Genomic DNA, 27,993 nt, shown 5'->3' with positions numbered 1-27,993 from the left:
GAAATACTTTCAGCTCAAGGGGGTTAGAATTTAATCCACAGGATCCCATTACTGGGAGTGCCTGAAAGGTGATGTCGCCACATTCCTGCAGTATTCATGAAGCCCTGGTGACAGAAGGCAGCCACAGTCAGGGACAGCGCTAGGGCCGCAGACAGCGGGGCAGCAAGCGGGGCACAGCAACCAGCCCGTCTGTCCATCCATCCGTGGGGAGGTAAGGAACAGCCCCAAACAGCACACATGGGACTAGACTCAGACCTGGGGACTTCCAGCAATCTCTGGGCACTGCAGGACTTGGCAGATCCTCTTGCATCATGTGCCATCCTTGGTATAGTCCAGGCTGTGCTCACTTGCTCCTGGAGCATACTTTATATATATTTATGTGTTTATAGAGCTATAGATAGACCTGTATACACACAGTTCAGTCCATGTGGCTTTCCTGGCAGTAGTCTGAATAAGCCTCCACTTCTCTCCAACCTTGTATGAATCTATCTGTCCACTGCTACAAAGGTCTCTTAAGCAATCAGAATACCCTCTGTTACCACCCCTGTTTGCTTCTTGGTGTTTTTTCCCAGCCCGCACAAACTCCCGGCCCACTTCTAACCCAAGCCACCGTCCTTTCTGTGAAGGGTCTGCCAAGTCCCGGTGTCCCTGTTGCACCTAATACTGCAGGGATTGAGCAGTCCAGATGCCTGGGCAATGCAGCTCTGAAAAAAAAAAAGTGTAATGGGATATTTTAACCTGCATTTTCCTGGGAAGTGAGGAGGGCCCCTGTACCTCCTCTGCACTGCATCTCACTCACCCTCCATGAATCTCACCTGCCTCTGTCCCGCAGAGAAGCCCCCGGCAGCCTGGAACTCGGGGCCAAGCACCTGAGGGCCACCCGCATGGAGAACACCGCGGCGCCGCCAGCTGTTGACGTGGACGAGGGCTTCGCCATGGCCTCTGTGGTGCTCATGTGCCTCTTCCTCCTGGCCGTGGTGATGCGGTGCGCCAAGCTCGTCGCGGACCCCTACAGCGCCTTCTCGGCCTCCACCTGGGAAGAGGAGTAGATCAACTGAGCCGGTGTGCACTGGCCCCCACGTCCCCTGGTGCAAGGTCCCGCAGCCCCCCCTCACTACTGCCTGCTCTGGGGCTCCCAGGGCCCTGCTGCGCTCCAGCACCCCAGGACCCTCCATCGCCCCCAGGGCCCCCAGCACCGCCAGGCCCACCCAGCCTCTCAGGGCCCTCTCTCTCGTTGGGGCCCCCAGCCAGCCTCCCTCCCTCAGGCCCACCCAGCGTCCCAGGACCCCAGACCCCCGCCGGGCGCCCCGGGGCCCTACCCCCCGCCGTCCCCTAGGTGGCAGCACCGTGCCTTTCCCGGGCCGCGGCCCCTTTAACGCCCCCCCAGTCCCTCCTTTCGCACATGCGCCTTGGCTCGCCCTGCCGCCAGGGCCCGGCGTGTGGCGGAGCGCCCCTCGCGCGTGCGCAGTGCCGCGGTTCCCCGCCGCGCTGGCTGGAGGGGGAGAATTGGGCTCCTCGCGTTGCCGTTACCGGAAGTGACGTCCTGCTGCTTCCTGTTTGACGCCGCGCCCCCCTCCCCCCCAGCCTCCTCCTCGGTAACCGGAGTCGGGGCGGGCCTGGGCGCCGAGGTGGGGGCGGGGGGAGCCCGCGAGGCGGCCGTGGGGCGGCGGAGTCGGGGCGAGGGGAGCGGGGAGCTGTGGGGCGAGGGGAGGGGGCGGGCCTGGGGCTGCAGGGGCCTTGCGGAGGCCCCGGGCCGGGGCGCCGTGCGCTTGGAGCTGCCGCCCCCCGGCGCCTCCTGGCTGCTCGGCGGCCCCGGTGAGGAGGCGCCTTCCAGAGGCAGCGCTCTGCCCCAGGCAGCCTCCCGCAGCCCCCGTTCCCCAGCACGTCGCGTCCCCATCGCCGTCCTGCCGCCTCCCCCTTCTCGCACCCGGCACTCACATCGACAGAAGCGGTCTTTGCGTTCGCGGGGCTGGAGGGAGGGGTTGTGGCTCGGAGCGTCCTGGGTGCAGTAGGGGGAGAAACACGAGCCGTAGGGCAGAAGAAGAAAATCGCGAAGACTGGTTGCATTATTGCCAGGCCCGGATGAAATGGGGCTGCAGGTCTGGGCGTCCCTGGGACTGGACGTTATAACGATCCTTACCACTAGCTTTCAAAAAACGGGGTTTGTGCTTTTGCCAGCGCTGTGCCTCAGGGAGGGTGTGCTACAGCCATAGGGTCTCACTGGGCTTTTCTCACCTCTCTGTGGTTTTAGGTGTGCAGCAGAAATGGATTCCCAGGAGATCAAAGAGCTGCAGCAAGAAGTGATGGAGGAACTGGGGATCTCCATGGAAGAGCTCCAGGACATCATCGATGAGGAGCTGGAGAAGTTTGAATGCGTAAAGCAGAGGAAGCAGCAGCTGGAGGAGCTGGAGAAGTGTGTGAAACAGAAGGAAGAAGAGGTGGCTCATGTTGACCGGCTCTTTGATGATGCTTCAAGGTGGGTGTGCTTGGAATTGTAGCCCTGGAATTGTGTCTGAGTGAGGCCTCAGAGAGTAGAGGAGGGGCAAATCAGGTGGCAGAGTCCTATGTTTTGAGTGCTGCCCATTTCCCTTCCATGTAGACTGACACCGTGGTTGGTTCTGCATTGATTCATTTGTATGTGGTTATTGAGGGATCATTAAAATTATTCCCCTGTGGCTTTGGATCCTTCAGGTGAATATTCTTACCTCACCTCATGACAGTTGTATTTAATTAGTAGCTCCCCAGTGGTTTTTCTGTAGTATTGTGAGATGTACAGTTGGACTCACCTTGTCTTTTGCTGTATCTGTCTCTTTTTTTCCCCCCAGAGCCATTGATAAATGTGAGATACTGGTAAAGGATCTGTACTCCAAGCTAGGCCTCCAGTATCGCGAGAGCAGTTCTGAAGACGAGGACTTGGCTGCCAAGCCTACAGAAGTGATTGAGATCCCAGATGAGGATGATGACGATGTCATGAGTATCGATTTGGGCTGGAAGAACAGTTCAGTATCTCATCATGCCACATGATGATAAGGAAGGGGTGGAGATATGGGCATGTCTTGGAGCAGGGGTGGAATGAGAGGAATAAGGGTGCCATAAAGCTGGCCATAAGCCACAGTGGTCCTGAAGCAGAAGGTTGAATGGTAAATGCCTTCAGTTTGTGTGAGGAACGCTACCACTTGCATGGTCTGCCAAGGCCCCCGTAACTGTTCCATGGTTCCTGGAGTTTAGATTTGTTCAGGTGCCAAGCTGGGACCTTCCCTTTTTTCCACTTACCTGGTTATTGTCCCCATCAAAGGCTGCCTCTGCTGTGGAGAAGGTGCAAGTGCAGCGTGTTATGCATCTAGAAAGGATGACTTGATGACTTAGTAAATGTCTTATTTGAGTGGATCTCCTGCCAAGGACAGAGGCAGCTTTTGAACGGTTGCTTTTCTCTGTTCCCTTTTCTTTCAGTGACTTTGTAAGATGGATTCTTCATCCCCAAGATGTTTTAAACTTCTTCTTTTCCCTCTAAACACAGGTGATACTAATCCCAAAATTGTAAAGGATCAGACTCTGGTGAGTTGGCAAAGACTTGACTATGGTGTACTTTTGTAGTTGAGTTTTGCTGGAACACTTAGGACATCATTGTATTTGGTGGGGAAAGAAAAGTTGCATACTTTTTCTTATTCTCTTTATCTTTCCTTCTCTTCAGCTGCGTGAGGCCATGGCTGCAATGAGAAAATCTGCCCAGGATGTTCAGAAATTTATGGATGCTGTGAACAAGAAAACAAATGCCCAGGATGCACTAAAAGGTCAGTCTGTGAGAGCTTCCTGGAGCTGACAGATATTGGCTGACACCTGTGTGTGCCCTACCCTTGGTCCTGTCTGAATCTTGGCCTGTTTGTTTTCTTTCTGAAAAAGAAAATTACAATTTCTTTCTTTTCTGTTTCCCTGATGGAAAGACCTATTAGGATATACTGATTGCAAATTTCTGTTTTGTTTCTTTATGACCTTTCCAAAACCAACTACAAATGGTGGTGTTCCCATAACATGAGAGCTTTTTAGTGCTACTTAACCCTCGCTTGTTGATTACTCCATCCAGAGGCACTTAAAATTACTAGAAGAATAGCAGGAGCGCTTCCTGTCTCAGGTCTCACAAATACTCTTCCGTTGCATATGTAAGACAGTGAGTCTTTGGGCAGTTTCTAGCTTACTTCTGATTGTTCTTCTTTGGGTAGATGCGCAGACCCCTCAGCAAACTCCTGCCACTCTCCAGTCTGTTGGACCTGCTGCAGCTGGGAGCGATCTCAGCAATGATGGTGATCTGAATATTGGCATGAGGATCCTGGGCAAGAAGAGAACCAAAACATGGCACAAAGGAACTCTGATTGCCATCCAGTCTGTTGGTATGTCCTGTGATTGCTGATGTCTTGGTGCTTCTGGCTTTCACTAAGCTTTGGTTTGCTAATTACTTTGAGCAGTTCCCTATGTGTCAGAGCACCTAATGCCACTTGAAAGAAGATCCAGTGAAAAGCACTGGACACTAATACAATGTTGTGAAAGTGACACATCACCATAATGACCTTCCGCTATCCAAATTCATTTGTGAGAGGCTTTCAAAAAAGTTCTGAGTGTGGTCAGAGTGGTATATGGTACTAGACTTCATGTATGAAATCATAGCTTTTATTGATCTTGCCCTGTTGAAATGTCTTTCAGGTGCTGGTAAGAAGTACAAAGTAAAATTTGACAACAAAGGGAAGAGTTTGCTTTCTGGCAATCATATTGCTTATGACTATCATCCCTCCCCGGAGAAACACTATGTTGGGAGCAGGGTTGTGGCAAAATACAAAGATGGGAATCAGGTTTGGCTGTACGCTGGCATTGTGGCTGAAACCCCAAACATGAAGAATAAAGACAGGTATTAATTCTCCTCCACAGTCATGTACCCCTCTCTTTTTTCCTCTTTTTTTCCCCTTTTTTGCTAATTAGAAGGGAATTTTCTATAGTGGAAGCTACGTTCTTTTCTGACCTTTCCAGGGACTTAGTTCTCAATGTTTTTTCTTCAGTTTTTCTTATCTATGAAAGCTTTGGGTGGAGTTTCTCTTCTATTACTCATGTCCCTGAGTCAGAAATTATATTTGGTAATTCATTCAAATTATCACACAAAGGTAACTCTGTACTGCTCAAGGCATATAATACGGCATTAGCAAATATGAGTCCTAGAAGTGTTTGTTGCCAGCAACACTGCCAAAACACTTGAGGAGGAGAAACAGCATGTTTAAAGCAGTCGCTTCAGCTACATATAAATAAGGGGCAGGGCTTCTTCGATGTGGTTTTGGCTTGTGGTCTTTCTAAGAAGATTCATAAAGGGTGTAATCACCCTGCCTGGTTCAAATGTGGCTCTGCCGTAAATGCCTAATTGTGTAAAGTCCTATCTGATAAGTGTTTAATAACTGAAAATGAACTGCATTTATTAGTCATATTGCAAATTTACTCCTCCTGGCTAGACTAGCTGTAATACTGATCTCTTGTAGTGCAACCTTGACCTGGCTCTCTATTCTGACGTTGTTGTTTGGAGGCATGCAGTACTAAGTTGGTGCCATGTCAGTCTTGTGGGCATAATCCTGGGAGCTCCTGGTCCCCTGTAGGCACTGAGACCTCTTCCGTGGTCATCTCCTGTCTGCAGGTGGAGCCTTGGCAGTGTCCCTCAGCTCTCTTCCTGCGGTGCTCTTTGAGTCATGGTGTGCAGCCTCATGTGCTGCTCGGTCGAAAAGACTCCAAAAATATCTTTGCTTGCAGAAATTAAGAGCAATTAAACTGTCTTTTCCCTCCCTGTGGCTGAGGCACAGAAGGAGTCTGGAGTTGAGGGAAGAGGGCCTGGCTGTGCTATGCTGCTGGGAAGCCTTTGGGCAGCTTCTCTTTTTGTTGTCTTTGGGAGCACAGGCATAGCTCTGGGCTGTTCGGAAACAGTGGGAGTGGCAGTACTGGGAAGCTCGTGAGTTCCTGGCAGAAATGATAATTTTTTTCTGTCTTCATCTGTCATACCTGTTTGAGGGCCTTTGTGATTGGTGGAAGAAAGAGGAGGGTTTCTCCACTTCCATTATATGATGTGTAGCTGCATTTTATTTAGTTGCATTTCTAATTTCCAACTTGTAGCACACATTCTCTTTGCTTTTCTCTAGGTTCCTGATCTTCTTTGATGATGGCTATGCTTCATATGTCAAGGAGTGGGAGCTGTACCCAATCTGCAGGCCACGTGAGTGATCTCTGCCTCTTCTATGTCCTAACACTGAAATTTTATGGAGGGCTTTAGGGCATATGAAGGAGCCTCACTCAAAAGTGGAGGTTATGCATGTCACCTTCCAGTGCTGTGCCTGTAGAGATTTGCTTTGCATATGAAGCGGGAGAAAATAATGGTTTCTTACCCGCACAGTGTGTGCACTCCTTGCACTCTACGTGCCTTAACATGGCTACATGCCCTACCACCAAGATTGCTGCTTGATTGTTCTTATGTAAAAATCTGTATGGGATCTCTTTGAAAAAGAGTCAAAGATCCTCTTTGTAAAAGTCTTTCATCATCTTCATTTTCTCCTGTCCATCCCTTTCTGAACAGTTAAAAAGACTTGGGAAGACATAGAAGATGTTTCTTGTCGTGATTTCATTGAGGAGTACATCACAGCCTACCCCAACCGTCCCATGGTGCTGCTGAAGAATGGCCAGTTGATCAAAACAGAATGGGAAGGGACCTGGTGGAAATCCAGAGTGGAAGAAGTGGATGGCAGCCTGGTCAAAATCCTTTTCCTGGTATGGCAATTTCCCCTCTCCCATTAGAAGGGGAAGATGGGCTTAAATTTGAGTGAGGGGTCTGACTCTATGGGTCTGATCAAATCTATTTTCATTGCTAATGTCAGACAGAGTTTTGGACCAAGCAGGTGTTTTGCTTACTCTGCTAATTTCTACTGCGTATAGATGTGAAGGTGAGACTTTAATTTCATGATGAAAACTTCAAAAGCTCTTTAAAGTATTTTGCATGTAAAACTTTAAGAGCAAACTGCAATTAACAGATGAATAAGAAACAAAACCTATCATCTGCACATGTTCTGTCCTGGTCCTTTCTTGATGTAAGCTCCTAGCAATGTGTTCTGTCCAAGTGCTGGTTTGGGAAGCAGGAGAGAAACAGAATCTGCAATATTCTGCTTGCTCAAGTTCTACGAATTGCAGAAAAGATACTTACTTTTCTGTGCCTACTTGGGTCCCTTTCTGCTGAAATAACTGCATAGCCAGTGGTGCTGAGAAAGATGTGTATTTTCAGACTTTAACCTCACTGTCCTAGAACAGATTCCTTTTCATGCAGGGGAGTTCGCGTATCACGTGGGGTAGTCTGATTTCTCCAACAGTGCCTTGCTGATCAGTTGGTGGACTGAGAAGAGAGCTGCATGTGAAGTTTGAGGTCTTGGTGGAGGGCCTCTTTCTAGACTGGAGGCAAAAGCGGGTTTGTAGTCAGTGTTCCCCTGGACATGAAGAAGTATTTACTGCCTTGGCTGCATGGTCTTTCATGGTCCTTCAGTTTGATGCTTTGTCTCCTCTCAATTCAGTTCTGCTGACTTTAAAAGCATCACTGCTGTCTCCTGGGTTTATATACTTCATCTAGGAAGCTCTTGCTGTGCTGTGAGTGGTGCTGCCTTCTCCTTTTTGCAGGATGACAAACGCTGTGAGTGGATTTACCGGGGTTCCACACGCCTCGAGCCCATGTTTAGCATGAAAACTTCGACAGCCTCTACCCAAGAAAAGAAGCAAAGTGGACAAGCAAGAACTCGTCCCAACGTTGGTATGTTTAATGTGTATCCTGGAATTTGAATGAATGCATTGTGGGCTTTTTTGTGCATTTTATTGTTTTGCTTTTTTTAGTAGAACTCCTGGAGTCTGAGATCTACAAAGGGCTTTATCTACTGGCATAAGGATGTAGCAAAAGCAGACTGCAGTTGTGTGAAGTGGCCAGAATCTGTTTGTGGTGACTGGCTGTGACTCAGAGATCAGCCAGTGTCCCATTGTTAATTGCAAATGCTTGTGTTTTGGTTGCCTTCATGAACTAAGTCAATGTTTTGTGACTAGTGCAACAAACTTTGTTTGATGCAGAGACTTTCCTTGTTGATACTTTGCTTTTTCTCCTTCCCCACTAGGTGCTGTCCGGAGCAAAGGGCCTGTAGTACAATATACACAAGATTTAACCGGAGCCGGTACTCAGTACAAACCCCTAGAGCAAATGCAGGCAGCTTCGCTGGCTGCACGGTCCATTTCTCCACAGCCTGCTGAGATGGAGTAAGTACTTGAGTCAGTTCTCTGCTTCCGCCACTACCTCCTTCTTGTTTTGTGTCCTGTGCTCAGCTCTTTCAGGCACCACCCTTTCTGTGTAGAGGAATCCTCAGGTGCAGGTTTCCTCCATGGCTAGACTTGTTTCCTGGTTATACGAACTGTTTTTAGTTGTGCTTCTGGGGAAAACTGTAGATAAGGGCTGCTGGATGACTAATTGGGGGCGGGAGGGCTGACAGCCCAGCACTCCCTGAGCCAAATGCCTTGTTCTTACCCAGGGCTAAAGCTTCGCACTTAATGTATTTCCAAGTTAGAACATTTGCTGCTTCTCTTCTGAAAATCTGAATTGCTCCCTCGTGTCACGTCCAGGCACTGGTCTCCGGCTGCCTTGCATTCCTCCACTTGGACTGACCTGCTCACAGACCTCAATGACTTACAAGGCACTGAGAACTCAGGATCAGTGGTTGGTCTTGGTGGTCGCGAACCAAACCAGATAAAACTAAGCTACGGCCAAGTCACACACATGCCTCCTCCCACCAGGGGCCCAAGTGGGATGTTCTCAGAGGTGCGGGTTTGTGCTGAAGGAGGCCTGGATGAAGGAGGAACTCGGCCTTGTGACGAAGGGAGCATGTTTGAGAACACCAGGGTACCTGAGCATGTGCTCTGGGACTTTAATAACTTTGTAGGGGAGAGAGATGCTGTCCCAGTTCATTTTTGTCACCAGTGTGGATTTCCCATCCGAATTTATGGACGCCTGGCTCCCTGCCAGCATGTTTTCTGCTGTGACTGTGCCTTGCTACATGGGCAAAAGGGAGAAAGGAGATGCCCCAACTGTAAGGAACCTGTGCAGCAAGTGAAGTTTTACTCACCAGATGCTCTTTAGGTGTAGCAGCGTGTCAGAAACCCTGTGTGCCCCCAGCCTCCATTCTCAGAATTGGATTCCTCTCCAAATACCAGTGCAATATGACTCATTCTGCCCCTGGATGTGGGGACTAACTAGGAAATGCTCCTCCTGTTCTGTTCTGACCTAGACTTGAGAATTGAAGCCACAGTCCTGTTCTTCATCTCTTGCATAACCAAGAAGAGAGGCCCAGAGCCAAAGGAGGTCTGCTCCAGCATGAGGAATGCAATGCTGGCTCCTAGACCTTCAGTCTAGGGCTCCACCTGTGAACGGAAGAAGAGCTGTGCTGTCACCCTAACACTAAGGCACCCTGTCGAGGGTGTAGGAAGGATGTGCAAAAGCACAACAATAAGACAATAAAGTTGTACTGCTGGGATCTGCCATCCTGCAGTCTTGCTGACTGACAAATCTCCTTTTCCATTTAACAGTCCTTGCAGTGGTTACAAGAAACACTTTTTTTCTCTCCCCACACAGTGGCTTTGACTTTAGGATCTTGTTTTCAGATTTAATACAAGCAGACACTACAGCCATTTCCCCACCCTGCCACTAAGTATTGAACTGCTTCAAAGACAACTTTTTTTTTTTTACACCACTGACGGAAGGCAGCATACTACTGTCTTGAAGGATACTTTTGGGTTAATTAAACATTGGTTTTAGGTTATTAAAACCAAGAGATTGATTTCTTTGCTCCAGTGTTTTGTTTACTCTGAGGAAGGCCTGGTTCTCTTCCCTCTCTTCAGGCTCTTTTACAGTGCCAGGGAACTGCTAGTGTCAGCCATTTCTGGCTGTCTAAAGCCTGTTGACAGAAACATCTTTCTCTTGCTCTTGAATTTCTAAATGTGTGTTTAACACCTTGCTTGTAAGGCAGATGTTTGCTGAAGTTGTCACCCCTTCCTGCTCTTACTCTCTCTTCCTTTTATGCCCTGATAACATAACTGCATTTTTCCACCTGTGGAAAAACTAGTGCCTTGCTTGGGGTGGCTTTTGTTTTATCAGTATAAATGGACTGAAGACTTCCACTGTTGTTTTCTCTGAGTGTGAGGACTGCTGTCTTCCAGATCACTCCCACTGTCCTGATATTGTGTATTGGGCTGCGGAGGTGTTTGGGAGCCCCTCATAGCCCTTTTGTCAGTGATATTATTACATTCCCTTGTACAGTCTTATCTCGGTGCTTGTTATGGACAAAAAAAGCCTTCTGTACTTCTTGTTCCTCCCACTGCTCAGTACTGTAGCACTGACTGAGCCTCTGTAAAGTCATTTCTGCTGTTGCAGGGGTTTCTTCATGCCTTGGTTTGTCCAGCTTCCTGAAGTGAAGGCGTTGGACATGCTCATTACATTCCCTCTCACCCTCATGCCTCACTTTCAAATAAATATCTTTACAGCAGAAGTCACTTTTAAAAGTGGCTGAATTCTGACATTTGGTTGGAATTATTGTGGGATTGCAAACAGCACATGTAATCGGAAGTGAGCTAATTTCCACAGTTGTTAGGAAGAACCTGTTCAGTTTCTTTTGTCTGGGCACTGTTAACCTCAGTGGGTGAGGATTATTTTGGCTGCTCCTGTCTGTCTGAATCCTACCAGTTGTATGAACGTATGCACCTTGCAAATCACCTCTCTTCTTCCCTTGTGCAGATGCTCTGACAGTCAGCTGGCCCAGTCGAGAAAGCAAGTGGCCAAGAAAAGTACTTCCTTCCGTCCTGGCTCTGTGGGCTCTGGGCAGTCTTCACCTTCTTCACCTGTTCTAAGTGATACACCTCCTGCCGGAAGGACCGGTGCATCCCAGCAACATCGGTAAACAAAGCTTGTTCACACTTGGTACACGTGCAGCAGAATCCCTGGGTCCTTCTGAGAGTTTGGCGGTGCTGATACACATTTGGGGCTTGTTTCTTTTAGTGCAGGTCTGTCTTTTGGTATGGACTGAAACCTTTGCCAGATTGTCTGGTCCTGAGCATTTGTTGTCAGCTTACCTTATTTTCCCTCCCAGACAACCGTTTGGTACATTTTGTCATTGACTTGAGCTTGGAGGGTCTGTTCTCAGCACTGACCAGCAATTACCCCAGCAGGGCCCTGGCCAAAGGCTTTGACCTGCTTGTTTTTGAATGACTCCTGTTTCCACAAGCTTTCTGGGGCTTGAGCGTGGAGCCGGTATTAATCTAAATCTGCAGGTGGCTTTTCCACAGTGGTGGCTTTGTCACAGTACAGAAGCCATTGATCCTTGTTCTGAGATCACAGCTGGCTTGTTTCTGCTTCCTTAGTTCTGATTTTTTTGTGTGTGTTCACCATGGCTGGTAACCGTCCCTTTGAGACATGCGCTGCTTTACTATAAGGGAATGCTGGAGCTTGTGTCTAATTGAACCAGGTAGGAAAGCCAGTGAGGTGTCCCAGCGCATAACTAGCAGCTACTTTGTTAGGAATTAAGTGTCTAAAATCCATTTGCAGATTTAGGAGCAAGCACTGCTCTTCCTTAAGCTGCAGTTACTCAGCTTGTTCCTTCTAATGTAACAGGTTCTCAAGTGGCCAGGCAGGCACTGGCACAGCACAGACCTTCCATGGCATGATGGACCGTGTGCCCAATGAGCCCTCTTACCGAGCCCCGCTGGAGAAACTATTCTACCTGCCGCATGTCTGCAGCTACACCTGTCTGTCCCGTGTCCGTCCCATCCGCAGCGATCAGTACCGCAGCAAGAATCCCCTGCTCATCCCGCTGCTCTACGACTTCAGACGGATGACAGCCCGCAGACGGGTTAACCGCAAGATGGGCTTCCATGTCATCTACAAGACACCGTGCGGGCTGTGCCTGCGAACCATGCAGGAAATTGAGCGCTACCTTTTTGAGACAGACTGTGACTTCCTTTTCCTGGAGATGTTCTGCTTGGACCCATATGTGCTGGTAGATCGTAAGTTCCAGCCCTACAAACCCTACTACTACATTGCAGACATTACCAAGGGCAGGGAGGATGTGCCACTGTCTTGTGTCAATGAGATTGATAACACCCCGCCACCACAGGTGGCCTACAGCAAAGAGCGCATCCCAGGCAAAGGGGTGTACATCAACACCAGCTGGGAGTTCCTCGTGGGCTGTGACTGCAAAGACGGCTGCAGAGACAAGTAGGTGACTCCTTGTTTGCTGCGGGGCCTGGTGGGTGGGGGCCAGCACCTGGACTGTGCTGCCTGCCCTGATAACAACCCTTTCCTGGCTCAGCTGAACAAACTGCAGCATTTGGTGTGACCTTCAGAAAGATTGTTGATGTCTTCAGCCTCCCAATTAACCTTAGCTATGTGTGATGAATATCAGCGTACCTTCTTGTCCCATTGTGGCAAAGCTGAGCTCTCAATATGCTCTGTTTGTGTAGTCTTTTCTTTTACAGCATTTATGCTTCTGATCTCTGCTGTGTGATACAGCATTTGATTCTGCTGTTCTAAAGTTGTGCTGAGCAGAAGTTCTTCCTCAGGGGCTGTCCAAGGTGGACCTGCAGTGGACTTTAAGCCCATGCAGCCCTGGTGGGCCACAGGTTTTACTCCTGGTCAAGTCCTGGGCGCTCAACTCTGCGTATATACATGCAGAAAGATGCAACTTTTTTTTTTTTAATTCCTGCAAAACCGGTGTGTAAAACTAACCTCTGGGGCCTGGGTGGGTTTTTCTGTGTCTGTCTCTAGATCAAAATGTGCTTGTCACCAGCTGACAGTCCAAGCAACTGGCTGCACGCCAGGTGGGCAGATCAACCCCAATTCAGGATACCAGCACAAAAGGCTGGAAGAATGCCTCCCAACAGGGTGAGTAGAGCTGTGCCATCTCTTCTCCTCACAAATACCAGCCCCAGAAACTTGGCCTCTGATGCTATCAAGAGGCAGTATTTCCTGAAGCTAAGTGCAGATACTGAAAACCTGCCTCTCTGTTCTTGATTCATCTGTTAACGTGTGGCCTAGGGTGTCTATGCATTGCTGCGGTATCTGGCAACTACAGTCTCACAGTCTCCCTACTCTGCTGAGCTTTAAGTCACTGCTGTTGCAGGTCCCTTTGCATCGTTCCTGGCACAACATCAAGTCTTGGGATGTCTTTCTCAGGGAAGATGATTAAGGTCCCAGAGAGAGGTTTCACTGTTCTCCTTTCTTTCAGGGTTTATGAGTGTAACAAGAGATGCAAGTGCAACATTAACATGTGTACCAATCGCTTGGTCCAACATGGGCTCCAAGTCCGGCTACAGTTATTCAAGACTCAGAACAAAGGCTGGGGCATTCGTTGCCTTGATGATATTGCTAAAGGCTCTTTTGTCTGCATCTATGCAGGTAGGATCTCACCCCGCTGAACAAGGAGTTAGAAACCACTTAGGTTTGAAACAGCTGCAGTGAATGAAAAGCCTTTGCTGAGCCAGTGTTCTTCCAGGTGGTCATACGTATGCAGATACGAAACTAGTTTGTGTTGCTTAACAGGAGGGAAAAAATAAGTACTGAAAAGACCTGGTTGTGTCCGGCTTGTGTCAGGCCTGAGATGTATGCTTTGTTTATCTCAAAATGCAAAACCCATTAGAATGGGTGTGAAGCTCTTCCTGTGCTTGTTAAAGAAACAGGAAGGTAAAAACTTAGATGCTGAATTGGCAGCATTTTGATGCCCTTACCTTGCCCAACTCTGAAACAAAATGCTGCAGAAACTGGTATGGCTGCAGCGCCAGTGTCAAGAGAAGTGATCAGATCCCCAGAGCTGTCTCTGTGCACTGAGGGTGAATCAACATATACCTGCTTCCTGTTTACATTGAACCAGTCCCTGAGACATGGGCACAAACCAACAAAATGCAGAAGTTGCACAGCATGGTTGCATTAACTCTGAAAAGAAACTAACCATGTGTATTGCCTGACTTCCTGTGTTTTGTTTTCTTGCCTTAATATTGTTTCTGTGCTACACCCTCACCTCCAGTCCAAAGCCTTCAGAGAAAAAGGCAGTCACCATGTTTGAGTTGCTGTTCAGAGATTTCATTGCTGGAAGCCTGTGTGTTAACAAGGGTCCACTTCAGGTCAGGCATGTGCTTCAGATTTTTATTACCTCGAGTATTAGGATAATATGTTTTCCTTTCTCAGCCCAGCTTTGGAATAAGGTGCCATCAGTCCTGTTTGTTCGTCACTGAGCCCTTGGAGAGGACAAATGGGTGGGGTAGGAATATAATCTCTGGAAAACTCAGTTTGCTTTTTATTTACCACTGCCAGGGAAAATTCTCACAGATGACTTTGCTGACAAAGAGGGATTAGAGATGGGTGATGAATATTTTGCAAACCTGGATCACATTGAGAGCGTGGAGAACTTCAAGGAGGGCTACGAGAGTGATGCAAAATGCTCATCTGACAGCAGTGGAGTCGACCTCAAGGAAGAAGAGGAGGAAAACACAGGCACTGAGGAGCAGGAGGAGTCCAATGAGGACAGCTCTGATGACAACTTCTGCAAGGATGAGGACTTCAGCACCAGCTCGGTATGGCGCAGCTATGCAACACGACGGCAGACCCGTGGCCAGAAAGAGAACGGGCTGTCAGAGACAGCCTCCAAGGACTCGGGGCTCACCCGGCAAATCAGCCACGATGAGATCGCAGTAGCTGCCTCCTGTAAGCTGCCAGTGTCGGAGGAGACCTCCAAAAACAAAGTAGCCTCGTGGCTAAGCTCCAACAGCATGTCCGATGGCTTCCAGGACAATGACAGTGCCTCCTCCTTCAAGATGAGTGAGGGTGGTGAAGTCAAGGCCTGCAAAACAGATCTCCCTGTTGAGAGAGAGAAAGCATCTGCTCCTGTCCTGGGTGATGTGGATGGAGAGTCAAAGGCACTGAAGAAAGATGTAAGGAAGGTTTGTGGGACTGGGATATGCATATTGCAGCCTGCTTTGCAGGCATGGATGTAGAAACTAAGACACAGATGTGCCTTAACTGTGCTCTTGCTTGAATGGCTTTTCAGCACAACTAGGTCGACTGTGATGCTGTTTGATGTGTGTCCCCTTGCCCTACTTACTTGGCTTTTGCCACCATGGGGGATGTGGAGGTGCCCTTTCCCTTCCTTGGGCACGTGGTGGTACAGAGGCTGTGAACAAGTGACTCAGCATGAGCTGGGCTGAGCTTGCCCCAGCTCAGCACAACTCCTGCCCCAGGGTGCTGCGTGCCTATGCAGAGGGTGTGCAGTCCTGAGAAAGGGAGCCACCACAGCCCCTGCCTGGCTGCCTGAGCTGGTGTGGAGTGAGCTCAGTCAGGGCTGGGGACAGTGTGGAGATGGAGGTGGTCTCTGTCCATCCTCTTGCTCTGGAGAAGGGGACTCAGAGCCCCACCAATGGGGTGTTAAGGATGGGGGACTTACAATCATAACTTGGCTCTTCTGGAGCACCCCAAGGACTGGGTGTCACTCTGAGCAGTAGGGACACCCAGGCTGATGTTTTGCAAGCATATCCACAGAAGGGTTGAAGAATGCTCCAAAAAGGAGAAATCTTAATCTTCTGTGTTTGTCTCTTGTGCAGGAACCTGAAGATTCAAGCAAATTTCCTGGGTAAGGTTTCTTAAATCACATTTTCCTGCTTTTTATTTCCAAATTTCCCTCTGAATGAATTGCTGCAATTCTAGGGTTCTACTCTATTACTGCCATTGCCAGAGGGAGCTGAGAGGCTGGGAGGGCCTGGGCTGTGCCCTGGTGTGCACTGGCAAATTTAAACACTTGGAGATGATGGTCTCTCCCAGCTCTGCTTTTTTCAGCTGCTGGGTCTCTACCTGGCTTGCAGACAGGCCTGGTGGAGATAGAAGTATGACCTGCTCTTCTCCTCACTTCATAGGCTAAGCGACTTGGGAAGGATGTATGGCTACAACCCGAGCCCTCCCAAACTAGAAGGAATCCGGAGGCCGACAAGCAAAACAGCCCTGCTGCAGAGCAGACGACACTCTGTCCCCCTGCAGCCCACCACAGAAGTAAGCGCTGACCCTTCAAGCTTCAGACATGGGCTACAAGGGGTGAGCCTGGTTCTGCCTTATAGCCCCAAACTGATTTGGTGAAAGCCTTGAACTTTTGGGTTTTGTATATGCTGCTTTTGTTCCCAGCTGAGTACCAGAGCAGTGCCTTTGGTTCCTAGTTGTGATTTCTTGGAGAATTCTGACTTCCTTCAGACAGTGTGGATCTCTCTTGGTTCTGAAAGCCCAAAAATTAGGAGAGTTTTTGTGTTTGGTCTTCATGTTAGAATGGGATGTAGCACCTTGGTTTGCATGCCCAGCACCCCAGGGATCTATTGGTCAGAGGAGCTGGGGCTAGGAAGCCATCTGTTGGGGGGATAGTCGTCACTGGCCTTTGTTTTGGGGTTATTCTCCCTTCCCTGCAAAACCCAGAGCACCTGATGGGCCAAAGAGGATTCATCTCTGCACTGGTGCCACAGGACTAAGCAGCCCCCTGAAGCCCCACTGCAGATTGGCCTTTGAGGTGGGGTTTCTGTCCCCTTGTGGCTCAGTGTCCACGTGTGTTTGCAAAAGGGCTTCCTAGAGTATGGAGTAAAAGAGTAAAATACTATTTAGAGAAAAAGGAGCCTTGAATGTCAGTTGGAAAGCATTGCACCAATGCTCTCCCCTACCCAGGCTACACTCACGAGATGCTAATGCCTTTTTGCAGGATGTGCTGACCCTGTCAAGCAGCACAGACAGCGAGGGGGAGAACGGGCAGACAGCGGCAGGGCAGGCCCAGGGCACCACCAATGACAGTGATGACATCCAGACCATTTCGTCAGGCTCTGAGGAAGAAGAAGGGGATGACAAGAAAAACCCCTCTGGCTCAGGTGAGGATAGCTGCACCGCACTGGGTGAGGAACACTGAGAAATGAGAGGTGTAGCAAGAAATAACTGGCCAGAAACCACCAGGAATGGTTGATAGTTGCTGCCCCCATTGGCAGGGCATAGCAGCTGTATTTCATGTCCTGCTCCAAACGCCTCTGAGCTAAGTGTTACAGCCAAGGCAGGAAGCTTCCCAGTGCCCTGCTTGTGCTAAAACTCTGCAAAAGCCAGTCTTCAAGTTCTACATAATAGTGAATATATAAGAGAAAGCAACTGCGTGATGCTTTTTATGGTGGGTTTCCCGTCTCTCCTGGGTTGGGTGGAGAGCTGGGAGATTTCCAGGAGCCATTCCAAGGTTGTGTTTTAGATTTGAGCTGCATCTCTAAGAGGCTTATCACCCCTTTGTGAGAGCAGAGCACCTTGGGTTGGCAACACTACTGTGGGGTTCCTCTTTTGAGAGGTGGAGAGAGGAAGTGGCAGCCTTTGCTCCTCTGTTGTGGCAGGTCCTGTTAAGAGGCAGGTGGCAGTGAAATCCACCCGAGGTTTTGCCCTGAAATCGACTCATGGGATTGCCATCAAGTCAACCAACATGGCAGTGGCCGACAAGGGTGAGAGTGTACCTGTCCGCAGAACCACACGGCAGTTCTACGATGGAGAGGAGTCTTGTTATATCATTGATGCCAAACTGGAGGGGAACCTGGGCCGTTACCTGAATGTGAGTCACAGCCCTCAGCAGCTCTGTGGGAGTGCTGTTTGAGTGTGTTTTGAATTAATCTGACCTTGGATAACCACCCTAAACCTTGGTTTGTTGTCCCTGCCAGTCTCTGTTGTGTTGGGTTGCTACTGTGTGGTGTGATGCTGGTTAGGAGCTGAGCCACCTCCTGGCCACCCCAGCCCCTCCTCAAAGGGTACAAGTGGATGATTGTTGCTGATTTGGGCAAGATTTTGGATGTATTTGGGGTGAAACTAACCCTGCTGCTCCAGTACAGTGGTTTCACTCCGTTCCTGGATGAATTGTGGATAGCAGACAAACCTGTTTGCCCCTTGCTTCAAGGTGGCAATGGAAGCCCTGAAAATAGGGGATTGAAGAGGGAATGTCTCTGGTTTTCTTAGTACCCTTGGCATCTGAGAAGAGAAAGGGACATATCTGAGGTAATCTGTGCTTTTAGTGGGCCTCTTCCAGCCCAGGAGTAGATAAACATAAACAAAAAGAGAAAAGAGCAGGGCTAACAGGATGATTCCCCACCCCCAGGGTGAAACAGGGGAGACTGTTCTAGCCCCATGACGTGTGGTAAGTGGGATGGCCAAGTCAGTCCTTCCAATGACCGTTACCTTTGCCTACTTGGATCTAATGACTCATCTCTAGTCATGCAGGCAGGGGAAGGAGTGTGCCCTGTCTCATCAGGATTTCACTGAACACAGCAGTCAAATCAGGAATGCTGCTTGTTTATAAAGGATTATATTTATTGCTGGCTGGTCTGCATCCCTCCTGACACAGGAACTTGCTTAGTGTTTGTCTCTGGTCCCTTTGCAGCATAGCTGCAGCCCAAACCTCTTCGTGCAGAATGTTTTTGTGGACACACATGACCTCCGCTTCCCCTGGGTCGCCTTCTTTGCTAGCAAGTAAGTCAGAGCGCTTGGGGAAGGGCGGGTGGACGGTGCCCACTGATAATTTGCAGGCCTTGGTTGAATCCAGCCCCTTGGCTGGGGCTGCGTGACCAGTGTGGGCTGTTTCCTCCTGGTAACCACTGCCCTGGTTTCATACCAGCCTGAGCAGGGAGAATGGGCTTGGAGATGAGTTGGGTGAGGACTTCTCTTCCTGTGATAGATTCTGGTGCGGTTTGCATCAGTTTGGGGCCTTTCCAAAGGGGAGAGATGAGCACGGAGTAGTTGGCTGCCTGGGGTGTTTGAGTCACCAACAGCAGAAGGATGAGCCGCCACCTCACAGGCAGCACCGGGCAGGGGTGAATCCCTGCTGTGTGCCTCTCTGGCGTCACAAGCATGATCTCCCCTCAGTGAAGCCCCATGGGAGTGATTCATCAGGGAACTTTGTCCCTTGTTCACTCTGGAGCCAAATGCAGCTCTGCTGGCTGCTTCACTCTTGCCCTGGGTAAAGCTGGACTGCCCTGCCCTGGCCGGAGAAGCTGTATGTAAGCTTTGCTCTCTGCTAGCAGGAGATCCTCCTGTTTGGAACAGCCTATTCTCCCAGCCTGTCCTCGTTGTGCACTTACTTGTTTGTTGATTCTTTCCAGGAGGATACGAGCTGGCACAGAGCTGACATGGGACTACAACTATGAAGTGGGCAGTGTAGAAGGCAAAGAGCTGCTGTGCTGTTGCGGGGCTATTGAGTGCCGTGGGCGGCTGCTCTGAGCCCACTGGTGCTCCCCAAGTGCTCTTGACTGCTGGCCTGGTCCTAGCTTTCCCTTTGTGAGGGTAAAGTACTGTTTCTTCTGAGCAGAGAAGGGCGGTGGTTGTTTACTGGTAACTGTTACAAAGCTGAGTACCATGGCTTTGAGTTCTCCTGTTCACTTGAAAATTGGATGATCAGCTGAACGCAGACCAGAACCTGGTGTAACGCACCTGGAATGGCTACAGTAGGGGGTAACACCCAAGCCAGCTACCTGATGCTGGGAGCTTTGGCTCTACTGTGTCCCATGGGCTACATTAGCCCTACACCAGACTGATTTGTCTCAACACCACAGAAAAGGGCATTTGCTGAGCTGTGATGTAAGACATCTGATGGAGGTCCTTAGCTGTCACACAAGCAGCTGTTACTGCTCTCTTCTAGCTCTACTGAATTTAAGACAGAAACCTCCAGGCAGCTCCAGCCCATGCCGATGGTGCTGCTAGTCAAGTGTTTCCAGCAGGAAATACTTCTTAGAGACTCGAGGGAAGCACTTCATTGTTGGGATGGGGCTGTTGCTGTCCCTGCAGCCTTAGGACCGGACTGGGAGGGAAGTGACAATGGTGAGGCTAAGCCATGTAAGAATGGACCAATCTGGGGGTATAGCAATGCAAGTGAAGTTGAGTGGAAAAAAGCATCTCTCCTCAGCTCCTAGCTGTTGTAAAAAGTTGTATTGTTGTTGAAAAGCAATAAAGTGTGTTTTTCTACTAAAATTTTGCTCACCTTCACCCCAGCTTTCTTTTCTTTTTGGCCACTTCGATCTGTGTCATGAGGTGACAGTAATGCCAAGGGGCGCTGTGGTGGCAGAACAGGGGTGAAAAAATTAACCTGCTGCAGCAAGGACACCCCTGCTGCTGTCACTATCCTGCCAGCTAACCACTGTTGTGAGCTATGCTGGTCCGACTGACACATCTCACAGAAAAAAAAGAAAAAAGAGCGAGCAGGATTTCTACTACTTCCTTCATCAACTGCCTGCCAGCACCAGATGAGCCCAGACATGTTAAGATGTGCACAGTCATGGGCACACAGAGGTCAAAAAGCTCCTACAGTTGTTTTCACCTTCCTTTTCTTATAGCAAAACACTCATTACAGCATCAGCGTCTTCACGAGAAGCTAGGGCGAGGCTGGTGCTGGGAGTCAGGGAGGACAGGACAGCTGCCTGCCAGCCAGGGCTGGCTGCTGGATGTGGCACAAACACCACTAACGTACTCTATTTTCTCCAACTACTGTGGTACAATTTTAGGTGTTCTGAGTGGCTGGGGTAGGGAAGAGGAGGGAAAGGCATGTCTGAGGTTCAATAATGTCACACAAATACTGGCTAAAAGTGGCAGATTTTACAAATCAAATTCAGGTTGTAGAGCAAAAACAACCTGGAGAAGCAATGGAGCAGCAGGAAGAGGGCCACAGCTCTAACAGCAGGGCTCCAGCCACCATTGTGTCCTCAGGCACTCAAACTGAGGGCAGTGTTCAGCCTGTGCAGCTGCACTCACACAGGTGTGTGTGTGTGTGTGCCCCCCCCCCCCCCCCCCCCCCCCCCCCCGAACGGGGTGGGGGGAGAACAACTCAAAATAAAATTAAAAAAAAAAAAAAAAAAGGGCAGCTTTCTGGGGCCTCTGTGAGCTCATTCCCAGCATTACAGGCCCGTTGAATAGCAGCTTTGTGCTCCTAATGGGGGCAATGCAGGCAGCCGCTTCGCACCCTGTGGGTCCAGGGCTCCCACGCAGGGCAGCAGTCCACTGAAGCAGCACCAGCCCAAGCACCAAGCTGGTTCTGAAGCTGGGGACAACTTTCAGCAGGGGGAAAAAAAAAAAGAACCAACCCCCCCCCACACCCCCCCCACCCCCCCCGGACTGGGCTTGCCTTTCCAGCCACAGATGCTTCCCAGGCCTTTTTTTTTTTTTTAACCGAAGTTTATTAGTTTTTAACTTTTAATATATTTAACTTTTTTTTCTTTTTTCTTAAAAAAAAAAAAAAAAACAAAACACATTTTGGTCTGATGTTGGTTAATGGTCCTTTTCCCCCACCCCTCCGTGCTGGGAGGTCTTGCTGCATCCAGCACTGCGCCCAGCAGACACGTGGATGCGTGAGGCAGAGCCAGGACTGGCTCCTTCCATCTTCCAAATAAATAGAAACAAAAAAAATCAATCATAAATTTGTCCTGTTACAGCTGCGGAAGGGACCAGGAGAGGCCACAGAGAGGGACAGACTCTGCAATTGAAACCCATTTACAGAAGAGAAATGAGCGGATTAAAATCCTCTGCGAGACACTAGTAGTGACTAAATCCTATGGCTTCCTTCCCGAGCACTCCATAGTGTTGTCTAACAATTCAGCCACTGAAATACCCAGGACTACTTCATCTGCTCCTTCCTCAGAGATCTCCGAGGGCGGTAGAACAGGGTCTGTGCCCACTTCTCCACCAACCCCCCCACCTTGATCCTCCTTTGCTTGGTGCCAGCAACAAAGCCAGGCACGGGTCAGGGAAGGGGCTTTTCCAAACTGTTCTCACAGGGTTGGCACCAGGGCAAGAACCTTTCCCCGCAGAGCCCAAACCCATCCCTGAAGGCAGAGCTGGCCCAGTTGCACACCAGGAAGAGGCACAAACGCCAACTGCAGAACACACTCCCCTCCAGCGAGGGGGATGGTCAGAAACTGGGGACTAATGCGGGGCACGGCTCAAGCTCTGCACAGGGCTGGAGCTGGGCTCTCCAGCAACAGCCACTCCGCAGGGCTGCAGGGAGGGGAAGGAGCCATCCCAGAGGGGTGCTGGCAGCTGGAGAGGGAGCTGTCTGCACTCTGCCTGCCCCGGGGCACCACGGCAGATTAAGGCAGCAGGTAAAAGGCAGAAAGGGAATCAAGGGTGAGTGTGACACGGAGAAGCAGCGACCGCTGCCAACCCCAGAGCTGCAGCCCCTCCGGAGGAGGCGACGGAGGGAGCTGGAGGCCAAGATGGGCTCTCCAGGGTCCCAGTTTGCTCTGCCGGACCAGGGAGGGGAGAGGATGAAGGGGACGGGTCCCCTGGTGCTACGTGAGGGTGGCATGATGGGATTTGACATCTCACGGGTTTGGCCTCCAGCAGGGCCCCCAGCCGCCCCTGCCTGTGCAGACACGGGGCGAGGGTGCTCAGTCATTTTTGCGGTGATTGTTGTTGAGGACCGGGTGGCCGTTGGACAGGGGCCCATTCTTCACCACCTCCTCCTCTTCCTCCGAGTTGTCTGTCTCTTCGCGGTCACTCCTCTCATCTTCCACCACCTGTGGGGGGAGAGGAGAAGTGGGCAGATCAGTCAGCAGCAGCATTTTCCTGCCGTGCCTCAGTTTCCCCAATCCCAACCACTCCAGTTTTCTCTCCGCCCCAATTATTCTCCAACAAGGACATAACAGGACTTGGGAAGCCTTTCAGCTTCCCAGTTTGGGGTCCAAATCCAATAATGCAACCCCCAGCCTCCACCTTTTACCCGGAGCAGACCCACACCATTCCCTTCGTCCCAAGCTGCACAAGAAAGGTGCAGCTCCAGCCCCTGCAGCAGCACCTCCCTGCAGGATGAGGGCTGCGAGCCACCCCCAGACCCCTGTCTTGCCTTTCCAGTTATGAACTTCTGGGCCATGCGGATGATGAGGTAGGCCCAGAAGATATGCAGCGACTGCAGCACCGCCATCATGAAGTTGAAGAAGTAGTAGCCGAAGAAGGCGGGGTAGAGATCCAGTGGATAAACCACTGTGCAGTGCATGATCCTGGCAGAAGAATTAGCTCTGTTATGGCAGGGACTGGCCTCCCACACCCTGTGGGTATTCCCATTCCATGCCTCAGTTTCCCCACACCTTCACCAGCAACAACGCTCACCAAAAGGGCAGGATAACCAGGCGGGTGACAATGAAGACAGCAGCGAAGACAATGAAGATGTTGTTGCACGTGTTCCTCCAGCCAGCATAGTTGAACATCTTGGCAGACTGAAGGGCACAGGGTGAGAGGCAGAGAGGGGACACAGGAGGTGGCCACGGCCGTGCCTGTGGTGGTGGGGTTGGGGACATACCTCCAGCAAGTAGTCGGAAGAGTCATGCAGGGCCATGATGAGCGTTCCTGCGCGGATGTAGTTGGCAAACCAGGAGAAGCTGATGAGGATGATGGTGGCAACATGGTGGATGATCTGCTCTTTGAAGTCCTGTGCCCAGGAAAGGGGGAGGGAGGATAGTTACACTGACCCAGCTCCAACCCCCAGCTCCCTGACATGCCTCTTGACTCCAAGACCCCCTCCAAGATCCTCCCAGACAGCTGGTCTGGTCTCCAATGTCCACTACAAACATGGAGAAAGCCCTGCCAAGACAACCCCACATCTGCCAGCCCCTGCAAGTGGCCTGGCCCCAGAGAGCCCCGCAGCCCACCTTGCGCTTGACATCAGAAGCAATGCTGAAGAGCAGGGACCAGTAGAAGGAGAGCTCGATCATGTAGTACCAGTACTGGGAGGGCAGCATGCTCTGAAAGACAAGGAACAGGTTGCAGGGGATCTTCCCTGTATTCCAGGGGGTTCAATCTCCCCTCCACAGGCATCAGCCAACACACGTGGCTGCCAGAGGTGCTCTGTGCAATGCCAGGGGTTCACTCCCCCTCTGTGGGCATCAGGCAGACCCACATGGGTGCCAGAGACCCTCCCACAACCTGGACACCCTGATCCCTGCCTCTAAACAGCCAGGCAGCCCCTGAAGGCAGGAAGGGCTGTGGGATGGGGACTGGGATGGGGACGGGTGCCCACCTGGATGGGGTATCCTTTCCACACCTCCCGGAGATCATAGAACCAGGGCTTCTGTGGGAGGAGAGACAGAGAGAGAGGTGTTAGGTGGAGGCTGGGGGTCCAACGGGGCCAGGCGCAGGAGAGGCCAGTACTTACATCCACTATGACAGCCATGCCAGCAATGAAAGCAATAAGGTAAAACGTGAATCGCCAACTGGAAAAAGGAAGCAGATGGTCCTCAGACGGGCACCGGGGCGAGGGAGGGACAAGGATGGACCCACCGGCCCCATATTCCACCCTCCCATGGCAACTCCCAGCCAAGTGAGCCCCCACAGCCCCATGCACCCCAGGGACATGGCAGTTCCCAGTGGCCAGCCCAAAGGGTGATGGTGACTGCAGGGATGGGCACATGGTCTCACCTGGCCTCCCTGAACTTCTTGAGAAGGCTGGGCCGGTCCTGATTGCGGCGGCGCCGAAACCAGCGTTCCACCTGCCGCACTGTGCAGCCGCTCTTCTTGGAGAGCATTTCCACATCGGCCTAAGGGCAGCAGAGATGTCAACATCACACCACGATGCCCCTGCTCTGCCGCTTGCCTTCCCCCAGCTGCAGAGCCCATTTCAGCCCCTCCCACCACACCTCACCTGCTTGGGGTGTTTGGTGGTGGCAGCATAGAACTTCTCCAGCACAGCATTGGGGGTGGCTTTTAACCTGATCTTCTCCTTGACGTTCAGCAGCCCAGCCAGTGGGGTGGCCACATACCTAAGGAAGGAGCAGGGGCACACAAGGTGTCCCCACTTCTGTGACACATGGCTGACGCAGCCCCATCAAAGCCACCCACGGACCCACAGCTACTCCGTGCCTCAGTTTCCCCATCCCACTGCTTCCTGGCCTTGCTACAGGCAGCTTCTCCAGGGCAGGCTCTACCAGGGGGTATCCCCCAGGTCCCTCCCTCACCTCAGGGCTGGGGAACACCTTTGGACTAGGTGCTGCCCCCCTCCCAGGCGCAGCACAAAGAGGCACAGCTGTATCCGCCCCCTTCTCCTACCATTCCAACAAAGCCCCGTCTGTTCCCAGCCTCAGCTTGCCATTGTTTGCCCAACAAATCGCTCCTTAAATGCTGAGGCCTGCAGCCGACTGTGCCGTGATAAGGGCAGCAGAGGATGCACAAAGCCACGCTTGTGCAGGGCCACCAGGGGCAGATCCTGGGGCCCAAATCTATGCTGGGGACTAGCAGCAGCCTGTGGACAGAGCTCCCAGCCTGCAGGGTGCTGCTGCCAGCTCTCAGGACTCCCAGGTTCGTTCCCCACCAGGGCTGAGGTCAGGGTGCCACCTCCACATGTTTGCCCTGCTTCTCCCCCGGCTATGGCACCGCAGCACATCCCCAGCTGCATGCCCATCCCCAGGGGTACAGGTATGGCTAGGCCAGGGAACCTGGGGAGGAAGCACTCACGTCTCAAAGAGGTGCCGGACGATGAGGAAGAGGAAGGCCAAGGGGATGGTGATGTAGAGGTCAGAGGCTTTGGCGTACACTCGCCCATCGCGATCCTCCAGGTCAGCCCAGGTGAGATTTGCCGGGAGCCAGAGCCGTTCCCACCAGAAATAGCTGTACAAGGTCTGAAACATGCTGTGGGGAGAAAAAAGAAAAGGAAACGATGAAGATGGCACCTTCCCTGTGCCCCAGAAGCACATGGCCATGAAGGACGTCCCCTCCCACCAGCCACCGGGGCAGGAAGGGACAGTTTGGCCCTAGGGCTGGTCCCAGCCAGCTGGGTGTGGGGCTGGGGACAGCCGGGCTCAGAGCTGGGTGCACGACAAGTCTGCACCTCAGCCCCACGCCGCAGAACCCATTCGGGTCCACAGGCAGCCCCAAGAGGATCAACCCCACGCCCAGAGCAGGAGCAGGGCCCATTCTAGGGAACCCCCCCGGCACAGACACGGCTCAGGCAGCAAAACTGCTCTGTAGTTGGCACTGGGGGAAGTGCCGCGCGGGCCTGAAAGGAGAAGCAGCGCTCAGTGGTGCCCAGAATAGGATCCCTGGTGCCTAAGGGCTGGACCCCAGCACCGCTGCCCTCTACACCTCCCCCGGGCAAGCGGAGCACGACCCAGAGAAGCAGGGCCGAGGATGGAAACACATCCCGCGGGGTGCGGGCAGGGTGCGAACAGGGACACCCCTCTGCCTGGTGCAGCAGCAGTTGGCCCCACCTGGCCTTCACCTCGGCTCCCAGCAGCCACAAGTCCCCGTGAAGCCACCCGGGGCTGGGGTCCATGGGGCAGCGAGGGTCTCCCTGCACCCCAGGGTGGCCGGGCGCTCGGCTCCAGCAAAGGGACTTTGCTCCGTGTGCCAGAGAGGTCAGCGGGTGATCATTAACCGAGGCGGGCTCCTGCCTCCGAGCAGCAGGATGGAGCCTGGCACAGGCAGGAGGGAGGAACCTCGCTCCCGGTTCCAACATCGATCCCTGGCCCGGTTCCTGCAGCGTCAGCGGGGAACGCATCAAGGGGACGCGCGCGGCCCCAGCAAGAAGCGGCCTGGCTGAGGACGGACGATCCTCTCGCTCGCGGCGCCTCCCCCAGCCTGGCTCCGTGCTCGCCCCCCGCGCTCGGTCCCCGGCTGCCGGGAGGCGCGGAGGGGAAACGCACGGCCCGGAGCCCTCAGCGCCGCGGGGCGGGAGCGGGCGAACGCCGGCGGCTCGGCGCACCCCGAAAGCGCAGGATTAGGGATTTGCCCGAGGCACAACGGGCGCCTTTGTGCCTGGCGAAGAAAAGCCGCGGCCCTCCGACGGCACCGGGACGCGACCCCGGCCGCGGGCTCGGGGTTCTCCTTCCCCACGCCGACGCCCACCCGCCGGGCACGAGGCCGCTGCCCGGGGCCGCGGCGCTCCCGTTCCCAGCCCCGGGAGCCCCAGTTCCGAACGCGGCTTTCGGGGAGGGCCGAGCGGGCCCCCCCGCCCCCCCCCGGGGAAGAGGAAGCGCCGGGCCCGTTTCGCAAGCGGCGCTCGGCCGGGCGAGGCCGCTGATAAGGCCGGGCGGCAGCGGGCTGCACGTAACGGGCCGGGCAGCGCCCGCGGGGCCGGCAGCCGGGGCTGGGGGCCGGGAACGCCGCGAACGCGGCCGGCGAGGGGGCGGCGGGCGGGACCCCGCGGGCCGAGCGGGGCCGGTCCCGAGCCACGAGACCCCGGGGCGGGGGGGGTCAGGGGAGGCCGCAGCGGTGCCCCGGGCACGGCCGGCCCCGGGCTGCCCCGGCTCGGAGGGCGCTGGAGCCCCAGTGGCCGGTGATTAACCCCGGGGGCCGCTCGGTCCCTCAGCTGGGGCTGGGAGCCCCGGTACCGGAGGGGGAACCGGGCCGCACCCCCCCCCTTCACCCGGGGTTCTCCCGCTGCTTTCCAGCCCCGGGGGGGGTCCCGCGGCGCTGCTGGGCTCGGCGGGGCCCGGGGCTGGCCCCAGCCCGGTACCCGCCCGGGTCTCTGCCCCCGCCCGGCCCCGCCCCGGGGCTGCAAAAATGGCGAGATTCGGGCGGAAAGGAGGAACGCGAGGCCGGCCCTGCCCGGTCCCGGCCCCCCGGTCGCAGCCTCCCGGAGCGGGGCCGGGGCCGCTCCGGCGCCGCAGGGCCCGAGCTCGGCCCGGCGCAGCTCCCCGCCGCCGCGAGGCCGGGCCCGGGCCCGGTTCTCCACCGCGGAGCCCGGCGGCGGCCTCCCCGCGCCCGTCGCGGCGGGGCCCGGATCCCCCCCCCCCGGCCCCACTCACGCCGCCGCCGCCCGGAGCCGCCGTCGCCGCCTCGCGCTGCCGCCGCCCCCCCGCGCGCCCCGCGCCAGGCAGCGGGCGGGAGTGACGTCACCGCCAACGCCGACGGACGGCCCGGAGGGGAGCGGAGCCCGCGGGGCGGGGCGGGGCCGCGCGCCAGGCGGG

General features: G+C 53.0%; 2 protein-coding genes and 1 long non-coding RNA gene across 19 annotated transcripts; 1 reads left to right on the top strand and 2 right to left on the bottom strand.

Annotated features, from left to right (window-relative positions):
• Positions 1–14: 14 nt before the first annotated feature.
• On the bottom strand, positions 15–2,043 carry LOC118260463 (uncharacterized). Its single transcript, XR_004782230.2, has 3 exons — positions 1,939–2,043; positions 816–1,033; positions 15–704 (listed from the first exon to the last, which is right to left on the bottom strand). It is a non-coding gene; the product is annotated as an uncharacterized LOC118260463 (long non-coding RNA).
• SETDB1 (SET domain bifurcated histone lysine methyltransferase 1) lies at positions 1,504–20,094 on the top strand. Of its 14 annotated transcripts, none has more exons than XM_035570750.2 (22): positions 1,504–1,595; positions 2,252–2,476; positions 2,826–2,998; positions 3,518–3,555; positions 3,692–3,791; positions 4,218–4,385; positions 4,696–4,897; positions 6,162–6,235; positions 6,593–6,783; positions 7,678–7,807; positions 8,160–8,298; positions 10,823–10,981; positions 11,696–12,298; positions 12,848–12,964; positions 13,308–13,477; positions 14,390–15,006; positions 15,673–15,701; positions 15,982–16,156; positions 16,803–16,965; positions 17,464–17,675; positions 18,495–18,583; positions 19,213–20,094. In XM_035570750.2, the coding sequence occupies exons 2-22, from the start codon at positions 2,265–2,267 to the stop codon at positions 19,328–19,330; spliced, it is 3,879 nt and encodes a 1,292-aa protein (XP_035426643.1). In that variant the 5' UTR covers positions 1,504–1,595; positions 2,252–2,264; the 3' UTR covers positions 19,331–20,094. The 14 variants fall into 14 exon arrangements, with proteins under 14 accessions (XP_035426643.1, XP_035426653.1, XP_050571862.1 ...); XM_050715905.1 differs by having other exon boundaries at positions 1,576–1,628; XM_050715906.1 differs by lacking the exon at positions 1,504–1,595 and adding an exon at positions 1,601–1,628 and having other exon boundaries at positions 15,982–16,114.
• Positions 20,095–21,325: 1,231 nt separating this feature from the next.
• Positions 21,326–27,941, bottom strand: CERS2 (ceramide synthase 2). Of its 4 annotated transcripts, none has more exons than XM_035570645.2 (11): positions 27,832–27,941; positions 25,541–25,714; positions 24,732–24,849; positions 24,509–24,627; positions 24,246–24,303; positions 24,111–24,161; positions 23,743–23,835; positions 23,394–23,522; positions 23,204–23,310; positions 22,941–23,094; positions 21,326–22,614 (listed from the first exon to the last, which is right to left on the bottom strand). In XM_035570645.2, exons 2-11 carry the CDS (start codon positions 25,711–25,713, stop codon positions 22,486–22,488), a joined length of 1,131 nt encoding a protein of 376 aa, XP_035426538.1. In that variant the 5' UTR covers position 25,714; positions 27,832–27,941; the 3' UTR covers positions 21,326–22,485. The 4 variants fall into 4 exon arrangements, with proteins under 4 accessions (XP_035426538.1, XP_035426539.1, XP_035426537.1 ...); XM_035570646.2 differs by lacking the exon at positions 27,832–27,941 and adding an exon at positions 27,450–27,510; XM_035570644.1 differs by lacking the exon at positions 27,832–27,941 and adding an exon at positions 26,293–27,001.
• Between the last annotated feature and the right edge of the window lie 52 nt (positions 27,942–27,993).

The sequence above is a fragment of the Cygnus atratus genome, chromosome 28, assembly GCF_013377495.2.
Source record: "Cygnus atratus isolate AKBS03 ecotype Queensland, Australia chromosome 28, CAtr_DNAZoo_HiC_assembly, whole genome shotgun sequence".
In the NCBI taxonomy this organism is placed as follows: domain Eukaryota; kingdom Metazoa; phylum Chordata; class Aves; order Anseriformes; family Anatidae; genus Cygnus; species Cygnus atratus.
This window is presented reverse-complemented; position numbering and strand designations above follow the sequence as displayed.